Source organism: Anas acuta, unplaced genomic scaffold, assembly GCF_963932015.1.
Source record: "Anas acuta unplaced genomic scaffold, bAnaAcu1.1 SCAFFOLD_325, whole genome shotgun sequence".
Classification (NCBI taxonomy): Eukaryota; Metazoa; Chordata; class Aves; order Anseriformes; family Anatidae; genus Anas; species Anas acuta.
In genome coordinates, this window is record NW_027076006.1 from 28,421 (window position 1) to 39,515 (window position 11,095).

The 11,095-nt window shown below is 55.7% G+C and overlaps 1 protein-coding gene across 1 annotated transcript; it reads right to left on the reverse strand.

The window, feature by feature from the left end:
• Window positions 1-1,923: 1,923 nt before the first annotated feature.
• On the reverse strand, window positions 1,924-11,089 carry ATAT1 (alpha tubulin acetyltransferase 1). Its single transcript, XM_068668333.1, is given in 11 exon segments — window positions 1,924-2,090; window positions 3,869-4,061; window positions 4,186-4,257; window positions 5,478-5,523; window positions 6,814-6,872; window positions 6,875-6,914; window positions 8,032-8,145; window positions 9,211-9,270; window positions 9,383-9,495; window positions 9,597-9,661; window positions 10,899-11,089. Coding segments are annotated over 11 exon segments (885 nt in total). The 5' UTR covers window positions 10,997-11,089; the 3' UTR covers window positions 1,924-2,065.
• Between the last annotated feature and the right edge of the window lie 6 nt (window positions 11,090-11,095).

An 11,095-nucleotide genomic window follows, 5' to 3' on the forward strand; every position in this document is an offset into this window, starting at 1 on the left:
ACCTCGCCCCCAGCCCCCCTTCACCCCCATAGCACCTCATTTACATAACCCCGTCCACCCAACCCACACCATTTACATAACCACGCCCCTCACTCGATCTCATTTACATAACCACGCCCCCAACTTGACTCCATTTACATAACCACGCCCCCTCATCGCCTAATTTGCATAACCACGCCCCGAACCGCCTCATTTACATAACCCCGCCCACCCATCCCACCCCAAACCACCCAATTTACATAACCACGCCCCAAACAACCTCATTTACATAACAACGCCCCTTAATTTGCATAAAATCACCTCAGTTTTGCCCCCCCCCATCCCCCCCTCCCCTCCCCTCCCCCTCCCCTCACCTGCGGCCTAGCCCGGTACCGGCGTCGCTGAGGCCCCGGCCGGCTCCAAGAGGAGGCGACCCCGGGCCAGGCGGGCAGGAGGCGGCGTCCGGCGGCGGCGGGGCCGTTTCGGAGCATGGCGGAGCCCCCCCGGCCCCTTCCTCGCCTCACGGCGCCTCAGCGGCCGGCGGGAGCGCACTGCGCATGCGCGGCGCAGGGGGGAGGGGGCGCACTGCGCATGCGCCGCGCAGCCCGGGAAGGTGACCGGGCGGGAAGGGCGGCTGCGCATGCGCAGTGGGGTAAAAGGGGGGGAATGGGGCCGAGTGCGCATGCGCAGTGCGGGTGATTCATTCGCTTGGCGCAGGGGGGCGGGGCTTGGTGATTGGCAGCGCGGTGTAGGCGTGGTTTAAAGGGGAAGGGGGCGTGGTCTCACCGCTGATTGGATGTTGGGGGAAAGGGGGTGTGGTGAATCGCGGCCCCGCCCCCAAGTGGTGACGTCACGGCGCGCCCCGGAGGAAAGCGCGGGAAACGAAAGAAAAGCGCGGGAAACGAAACAAAAAGCGCGGGTTTATTGAAACGGTACCAAAAGGGGGGGGGGGGGGGCGGCACCCATGGGTGCTGGGGGGGGAGGGGAGGCACCCACCGGGTGGGGAGGGGCACCCATGGGTGCTGGGGCACTGGGACAGGCACCCATAGGGTGGGGAGGGGCACCCATGGGTGCTGGGGGGTGAAGAGGAGCACCCACAGGGTGAGGGAGGGCACCCATGGGTGCTGGGGGGGGGAGGGGAGGCACCCACCGGGTTGGGTTTTGGCAGTTATGGGGTTGGGAAGGGCACCCATGGGTGCTGGGGCACTGGGACAGGCACCCACCGGGTGGGGAGGGGCACCCATGGGTGCTGGGGGGGGAGGGGAGGCACCCACCGGGTGGGGAGGGGCACCCATGGGTGCTGGGGGGTGGGGCGGCACCCACAGGGTTGGGTTTGGCAGTTATGGGGCAGGGACAGGCACCCATGGGGCTGGGAAGGGCACCCATGGGTGCTGGGGGGTGGGGACAGGCACCTATGGGGCAGGGACAGGCACCCACAGGGTGGGGGAGGGCACCCATGGGTGCTGGGGGGGAGGGGCAGCACCCACAGGGCAAGGTCAGGCACCCACGGGGTGGGGAGGGGCACCCATGGGTGCTGGGGGGCGGGGGTGGCACCCACGGGGTTGGGTTTTGGCAGTTATGGGGTTGGGAAGGGCACCCATGGGTGCTGGGGGGTGGAGATGGGCACCCATAGGGTGGGGAGGGGCACCCATGGGTGCTGGGGGGGGAGGGGATGCACCCACAGGGCAAGGTCAGGCACCCACGGGGTGGGGGGAAGGGGCACCCATGGGTGCTGGGGGGCAGGGGTGACACCCACGGGGTTGGGTTTTGGCAGTTATGGGGTTGGGAAGGGCACCCATGGGTGCTGGGGGGGTGGAGACGGGCACCCATAGGGTGGGGAGAGGCACCTATGGGGCTGGGAGGGGCACCCATGGGTGCTGGGGGGGGAGGACAAGCACCCACGGGGCAGGGAAAGGCACCCCCAAAATTTATGGGGCAGGGCCAGGCACCCATGGGTGCTGGGGGGTGGGGACGGGCACCCACGGGGGGGGCAAGCACCCACGGGGGGCCGTGGGGGGGACCAGACCCCCCAGGGCCCCCCCCCAAATCCCCTCTCTGTGGGGTCGGGGGGGATCCGGCATCGGGGTCAGCGGCCGGCCCGGCCGAGGGAGCTGTAGGGAGAGGAGGGAAATGAGGTAAAAAAGCCCCAAATCCATAAAAAGCCCAAAACCCAATAAAAAAGTCCAAAACCCATAAAAAATCCCAAAATTTAGGAAAGAAAAATCAAAACGTAACAAAAAGGGCCCAAAACCCCAATAAAAAGACCCCAAACCCAATAAAAAGACCCCAAACCCAATAAAAGACCCTAAAACACAACAGAAAACCCGAAACCCCAAAAAAGAGCCCCAAAGCCCAAAAGAACAGCCCCAAACCCCAATAAAGACCCCAACCCCCCAAAAAAGAGCCCCAAACCCCAATAAAAGAGCCCAAACCCCAATAAAAAGACCCCAACCCCCCAAAAAAGAGCCCAAACCCGAATAAAAGACCCCAAACCCAATAAAAGAGCCCCAAACCCCAATAAAAGGACCCCAAACCCAATAAAAGAGCCCAAAACCCCAATAAAAGAGCCCAAACCCAATAAAAGACCCCAAAACACAACAGAAAACCCCAAAGCCCAATAAAAGACCCCCAAATCCAATAAAACCCGAAACCCAATAAAAAAATTCCCATAAAAGACTCCACAACCCAATAATAAACACCGAGAACCCAATGGAAGACCCCAAAGCCCCCAAAAAAACCAACGAGAGACCCCAAAACCCAACAAGAGACCCCAAAACCCAATAATAAACACCAAGAACCCAATGAAAGACCCCAAAACCCCATGAGAGACCCAAAAACCCAAGGAAAAAAACACCAAAACCCAACAAGAGACCCCAAAACCCAACAACAGACCCAAAAACCCACGAGAGACCCAAAAACCCAATGAGAGACCCAAAACCAACAATAGACCCCAAAACCCTACAAAAGAAGCAGTAAAACCCAACGAGAGATCCCAAAACCAACAACAGACCCAAAAACCCAACGAGAGACCCCAAAACCCGATGAGAGACCCCAAAACCCATTGGAAAAAACACTAAAACACAACGAGAGACCCCAAAACCCAATGAGAGACCCAAAACCCAACAATAGACCCCAAAACCCTACAAAAGAAGCAGTAAAACCCAACGAGAGACCCCAAAACCCAACAACAGACCCAAAAACCCAACGAGAGACCCCAAAACCCAATGAGAGACCCCAAAACCCATTGGAAAAAACACTAAAACACAACGAGAGACCCCAAAACCCAAGGAGAGACCCCAAAACCCAATGAGAGACCCAAAAACCCAACAATAGACCCCAAAACCCTACAAAAGAAACGGTAAAACCCAACGAGAGACCCCAAAACCCAACGAGAGACCCCAAAAACCCAACGAGAGACCCCAAAACCCAATGAAAGAAATAGTAAAACCCAACAAGAGACCCCAAAACCCAACGAGAGACCCCAAAACCCAATGAGAGACCCCAAAAACCCAAGGAGAGACCCAAAACCCTATAAAGGCAACCCAAAACCCTATAAAACGCCCCCCAAACCCAATAAAAGACCCCAAAACCCAACGAAAAAACACTAAAACCCAACGAGAGGCCCAAAACCCAACAATAGACCCCAAAACCCTACAAAAGGAACGGTAAAACCCAATGAGAGACCCCAAAACCCAATGAGAGACCCAAAAACCCAATGAGAGACCCCAAAACCCAATGAGAGACCCAAAACCCTATAAAATAAACCCAAAACCCTATAAAGGCAACCCAAAACCCTATAAAACGCCCCCAAAACCCAATAAAAGACCCCAAAACCCAACAAAAGACCCCAAAACCCAATTAAAGACCCCAAAACCCCCCCAAAACTCGCCTGGCGCGGCGCTGCCGCTCGCCCTCTCCCCCCCCGTTGAGGGTCCTTATGGGGTCGGCGCCGTCCGACCCCGTAGGGCGCCGCGGACCCCGTTCGGCCAGGAAGGGGCGGAGGCTGCCCCGTACCGGGGACCCCCCCGCGCGCCCCGCAGTCAGGTTGAAGGGCCAGGGGGGCTCCGCTTCTTCCCTTAAAACTACGGGGCGACCCCATAAAATAATGGGGTGGGGGTGTGGGGACGGGAAATCCACCCCCCGGCCCCGTTATGGGGTCGTGTTTTGGGTTTTTTGGGCGCCCCCCCCCAATATCCCGCGCCTTACAGTCGCGCTCCGGTAAGGAGTAGGGTTTGATCTCCTCCTCCGGGCGTTTTTGGGGTGGGCGGCGCTGGGGGGCTGTAAGGGGGGGGGTTATAGGGTGGGGGTGCCCCTATAACCCCTCTAAGTCCCCTATAAGCCCCCTAAAGCCCCTAAATGCCCCTAAATCTCCTAAATCCCCCATAACTCCCCTAAATCCCCTAAATGCCCCTAAATCTCCTACAACCCCATAAATCCCCTAAATCCCCTATAACCCCTTAAATCCCCTAAACATCCCTAAATCCTCTACAACTCCCTAAATCCCCTAACAACCATCCTAAATCCCCTAAACGCCCCTAAATCCCCTACAACCCCCTATAACCTCCTAAATCCCCTACAATGCCCCTAAATCCCCTACAACCCCCCTAAATCCCCTACAAGCCCCCTAAATCCCCTATAACCCCCAAAATCCCCTAAACGCCCCTAAATCCCCTACAAGCTCCCTAAATCCCTAAACCCCCTAAATCCCCTACAACCCTCCTAATCCCCTACAACCCCCCTAAATCCCCTATACCCCCCTAAATCCCCTAAGACCCCCCTAAATCCTCTACAACCTCCCTAAATCCCCTATAACCTCCTAAATCCCCCCAAAACCCCTAAATCCCCTACAACCTCCCTAAATCCCCTATAACCCCATAAATCTCCTAAATCCCTATAAACCCCCTATAACCCCCTCAAATCCCCTACAAGCCCCCTAAATCCCCTATAAGCCCCCTAAATCCCCTATAACCCCCTAAATCCCCTAAACGCCCCTAAATCCCCTACACCCCCCTAAATCCCCCTAAATCCCCTACAACCCCCTATAACCTCCTAAATCCCCTAAATGCCCCTAAATCCCCTACAACCCCTTAAATCCCCCTAAATCCCCTACAACCCTCCTAAATCCCCTACAAGCCCCTACAACCCTCCTAATCCCCTATAACCCCCCTAAATCCCCTAAGCCCCCCATAACCCCCCTAAATCCCCTACAACCTCCCTAAATCCCCTACAATCCCCTATAACCTCCTAAATCCCCTATAATCCCCCTAAATCCCCCATAACCCCCCTAAATCCCCTATAACCCCCCTAAATCCCCTAAAACCCCCAAACCCCCCTAAATCCCCTACAACCTCCCAAAATCCCCTATAATCCCATAAATCTCCTATAACCCCCAAATCCCCTATAACCTAAATCCTCTAAATCCCCTATAACCCCCTAAATCCCCCAAAACCCCCTAAATCCCCCAAAACCCCATAAATCCCCTAAATCCCCCCGCTCACCGGGCCGGTTGCTGAAGAACCCCTCAAAGATGACGAAATTGTTCACCTAAAAGGGAAAAAGGGGGCGTGGGGGCGGCGATCCCAAAAAATTAATAGGGTTTTCCCCCACCCCCGGGGCCGTTTCAGAGCTCTGCACCCCCATGGGGCAGATTTTGGGGTGCTTACCCCCAAAAAATAACCCCTAAGGGGTCTTTGTGGGGTTTGGGACCATATGGGGGCAAAGTTTGGGGTTTTTTGCCTCGTTTTGGGTCGACCCTATAAAGGAGGGCAAATCTCAGAGGAGTTTTCCCCCCATGGGGTCAAATCTTGGGGCATTTTCCCTCTTTTTGGGGCAAATCTTGGGGTGTTTGCCCCTTTTTGGGGCATTTTCAGGGATTTTTGGGGATGTGAGACCACACTTTGGGGCTTTTGGGGGCATTTCTGGGATTTTTGGGTCATTTTCTGGGATTTTTGGGATGTGAGGCCACACTTTGGGGCTTTTGGGGCATTTTCTGGGCTTTTTGGGTCATTTTCTGTTTTTTTTGGGGGTGTGAGGCCATGCTTTGGTGCTTTTTGGGTCATTTTCTGGGCTTTTTGGGTCATTTTCTGGGCTTTTTGGGGTGTGAGGCCATTCTTTGGGGCTTTTTGGGTCATTTTCTGGGCTTTTGGGGTCATTTTCTGTTTTTTTTGGGGGTGTGAGGCTATGCTTTGGTGCTTTTTGGGTCATTTTCTGGGATTTTGGGGTCATTTTCTGGGATTTTTGGGACATTTTCTGGGCTTTTTGGGTCATTTTCTGGGCTTTTTGGGGTGTGAGGCCATGCTTTGGGGCTTTTTGGGGCATTTTCTGGGCTTTTTGGGGCATTTTCTGGGCTTTTTGGGGTGTGAGGCCATGCTTTGGGGCTTTTTGGGGCATTTTCTGGGCTTTTGGGTCATTTTCTGGGATTTTTAGGTCATTTTCTGGGATTTTTGGGGGTGTGAGGCCACACTATGGGGTCTTTTTGGGGTAAATCCTATAACTTTACCTAAAATAAACGAAACTTTGAAGCCATTGGGGTGTTATTTGGGACCAATAACTCTTTCTAGGGCACAATTTTGAGGCGTTTACCCCCTTTTCGGGTCATTTTCAGGGCTTTTTGGGATGTGAGGCCACGCTTTTGGGGTCTTTTTGGGGTAAATCCTATAACTTCACCTAAAAAAAAACAAAACTTTGAAGCCGTTTGCCGCTTTTTGCGGCATAATTCGGGACAAAAAGCCCCCGGAAAAAATGCGTGGGGAGGGGAAAAAACCCAAAAAAATTATGAGGGGGGGTCAGGGACCCTAAAAAGGTTTTTGGGGTGGGGGCGACCCCAAAACTCACCTGTGGGATGGGGTGGCAGAGCCCGTAGTGCTTGCGGAGGAAGGCCAGCAGCTTCTCCGAGGGCGGTCGACGGCCAGGCGCCACGGCTCCATCCGCTCGCTCTGGGGGGGGACAATTTTGGGACCCCCCCGGGACATTTTGGGGTCCCCCCGGGTCTTTTTTGGGCCCCCCCCGGGACATTTTTGCCCCCCCCCCCCCCCGGTCATTTTGGGGCTTTTTGGGTCACTTTTGGGTCCTCCCCTGGTCATTTTTAGCCCCCCCAGGGTCATTTTGAGTCCCATGGGGTCATTTTTGGGGTCCCCTGGGTCATTTTTGCCCCCCCCAGATTAATTTTTGCCCCCCCCAAATTCATTTTTGCCCCCCCCAGATTTATTTTTGCCCCCCCCAGGTTCATTTGTACCCCCCCCCGGGGTCATTTTGGGCCCGTTTTTATCACTTTTAACCCCATTTGGGTCATTTTAGCCCCCCCCAGGGCCATTTTTACCCCCCCAAAATTTATTTTTCCCCCCCCCAGATTTATTTGTGCCCCCCCCCCAGGTTAATTTTTGCCCCCCCTAGAATTATTTTTGCCCCCCCCGGGGTCATTTTGGACCCTTTTAATCACTTTTAACCCCATTTGGGTCATTTTACGCCCCCCCAGGGCCATTTTTACCCCCCCAAATTTATTTTTGCCCCCCCCGGGGTCATTTTTGCCCCCCCGGGGTCATTTTGAGCCCCTTTTGCTCACTTTTAACTCACTTTTAACCCCCTTTGGGTCATTTTACGCCCCCCCAGGGCCATTTTTCCCCCCCAAAATTTATTTTTGCCCCCCCCCCAGATTAATTTTGCCCCCCCCAAATTTATTTTTGCCCCCCCCAGATTTATTTTTACCCCCCCTGGGATCATTTTAGCCCCCCTGGGGTCACTTTTAACCCCATTTGGGTCATTTTACGCCCCCCCAGGGCCATTTTTCCCCCCCAAAAATTTATTTTTGCCCCCCCCAAATTAATTTTTGCCCCCCCCAGATTTATTTTTGCCCCCCCCCGGGTAATTTTTAACCCCCCCAGCTCATTTTAACCCCCCCCTGGGATCATTTTGGACCCCTTTTAACTCACTTTTACCCCCATTTGGGTCATTTTACGCCCCCAAAATTTATTTTTGCCCCCCCCAAATTTATTTTTGCCCCCCCCAAATTTATTTTTGCCCCCCCTCAGATTAATTTTGCCCCCCCCCGGGCACCTTCAGCATGTGCTGGAAGAGCTCCCTGCCGTAGCCGTGCCTCTGCAGGGACTCGTGGACGTAGAAGTCGAGGACGCAGAGCGGCTCCGCCTCGTTGTGCGCCCCGCTGTGATCCTGGGGGGGGCACAAAAATTTGGGGGGGGGGGGTCAAAAAATTTGGGGGGGGGTCAAAAAAATTTGGGGGGGACACAATAATTTGGGGGGGTCACACAAACATTTGGGGGGGGCACAACAATTTGGGGGGGGTCAAACAATTTGGGGGGGTCACAAACATTTTGGGGGGGGGCACAAACATTTGGGGGGGGACACAACAATTTGGGGGGGCACAACAATTTGGGGGGGTCACAAAAATTTGGGGGGCACAAACATTTGGGGGGGGACACAACAATTTGGGGGGCACAACAATTTGGGGGGGTCACAAAAATTTGGGGGGGGGCACAAATATTTGGGGGGGGTCACAACAATTTGGGGGGGGCACAAATATTTGGGGGGGGGTCACAAACATTTGGGGGGGGCCACAACAATTTGGGGGGGGCACAAACATTTGGGGGGGGCACAAAGATTTGGGGGGGGCACAACCATTTGGGGGGGGCACAACCATTTGGGGGGGGTACAACAATTTGGGGGGGGCACAAATATTTGGGGGGGGGGCACAAACATTTGGGGGGGGTCACAACAATTTGGGGGGGGTCACAACAATTTGGGGGGGGCACAAATATTTGCGGGGGGCACAAATATTTGGGGGGGGTACAACAATTTGGGGGGGGGCACAAATATTTGGGGGGGGGGTCACAACAATTTGGGGGGGCACAAATATTTGGGGGGGCACAAACATTTGGGGGGGGCACAAATATTTGGGGGGGGGCCACAACAAATTGGGGGGGGGGCACAACAATTTGGGGGGGGGCACAAACAATTTGGGGGAGGTCACAACAATTTGGGGGGGTCACAAACATTTGGGGGGGGGTCAAAAAAAATTTGGGGGGGTCACAAATATTTGGGGGGGGCCACAATAATTTGGGGGGTCACAAAAATTTGGGGAGGTCACAACAATTTGGGGGGAGCACAAACATTTGGGGGGGGCACAAGCAATTTGGGGGGGGGTCCCAAAAATTTGGGGGGGGTCCCAAAATTTGGGGGGGGGGTCCCAAAAATTTTGGGGGGGGGGTCCCAACTCACCAGCAGGAAGAGTTTCTTGTAGCCCACCTTGAGGAACCCGATCACCGCCGCTTTGCTGCTCCTGGGGGGGGGCCAAAAAAAATTTGGGGGGGGGCCAAAAAAATTTGGGGGGGGGCCAAAAAAAATTTGGGGGGGGGGCCAAAAAAAATTTGGGGGGGGGGTCCCCACTTACCCCCCCCCCCTCGGCGCCCCGCAGGATGTAGAGGACGTGGCGGTTGCTCTCCATCCGCGCCGCGCTGGTGACGGGGGCCGGCAGCCCCCTGAGCCTGGGGGGGGGGGGCGAAAAAAATTAAAATTTGGGGTGAAAAAATGAAAAATTGGGCAAAAAAAATTGAAAATGAGCCGATTCGGGCTTTTTTTGACCTAAAAGTTTGGGGTTTTTTTGCCTACCTTGGCGGAGGCTTTGCCCAGCTCGTCGATCAGCGTCCGCAGCTGCTGCTCCAGGTCCCCCCTGTGGGGGGGGTTAATGGGTGGCCCTCCCAGTATGGACTGGGATGATACTGGGATGAGGCCAGTTGGCCTCCAGTGTTCCCAGTATGGACTGGGATGAGACCAGTTGGCCTCCAGTATTCCCAGTACGGACTGGGGAGGGGTAATGGGGCCTCCAGTATTCCCAGTATGTACTGGGATGAGACCAGTTGGCCTCCAGTATTCCCAGTATGTACTGGGGAGGGGTAATAGGGCCTCCATCCTTCCCAGTATGTACTGGGATGATACTGGGATGAGGCCAGTGGGCCTCCATCCTTCCCAGTATGTACTGGGATGATACTGGGATGAGGCCATTTGGCTTCCATTCTTCCCAGTATGTACTGGGATGAGGTCAATGGGCCTGTATTATTCCCAGTATGCACTGGGGAGGGGTAATGGGGGCTTCTGTCTTTCCCAGTATGTACTGGGATGATACTGGGATGAGGCCAGTGGGCCTCCATTATTCCCAGTATGTACTGGGATGAAGTCAATGGGCCTCCGTCCTTCCCAGTATGTACTGGGATGAGGCCAGTGGGCCTCCAGTATTCCCAGTATGTACTGGGGAGGGGTAATGGGGCCTCCATTATTCCCAGTATGTACTGGGATGATACTGGGATGAGGCCAGTTGGCCTCCATCCTTCCCAGTATGTACTGGGATGAGGTCAATGGGCCTCCATTATTCCCAGTATGTACTGGGGAGGGGTAATGGGGCCTCCATCCTTCCCAGTATGTACTGGGATGATACTGGGATGAGGCCAGTGGGCCTCCGTCCTTCCCAGTATGTACTGGGATGATACTGGGATGAGGCCAGTGGGCCTCCATCCTTCCCAGTATATACTGGGATGATACTGGGATGAGGCCAGTGGGCCTCCGTCCTTCCCAGTATGTACTGGGATGATACTGGGATGAGGCCAGTGGGCCTCCGTCCTTCCCAGTATGTACTGGGGGAGGTCAATGGGCCTTTATTATTCCCAGTATGTACTGGGGAGGGGTAATGGGGCCTTCATCCTTCCCAGTACGTACCGGGATGATACTGGGATGAGCCCAGTTGGCCTCCACCCATCCCACAATGCACCGGGGCTCGCCCCACCCTTCCCAGCATGCCCCGCGGCCCCCTCCCGTTACCGTCCCTCCCCCCCTCTTTTTATTTTTTTCCCAGCATGCACCGGGGCGGGCCTAGCCCAGGCCCGAGCCTGAGGCCTAGGCCCGCGGCCCGGTACCGGTGGGCGGGCCCTCGGCGCCCGTTGGGCCGCAGGTGCTGGTCCACCACGGAGACTCGCTCGCCCAGCACGGCCGCCACGTCGAACGGGAACTCCATGGCCCCGTTACCGGTGCCGCCTCAGGGCCCGGCCTGGCCCCGGGCCTCGTCGGTGCCGCCGCCGCCGCCAGGCCCAGGCCCGGCCCTTAGCAACCGCCC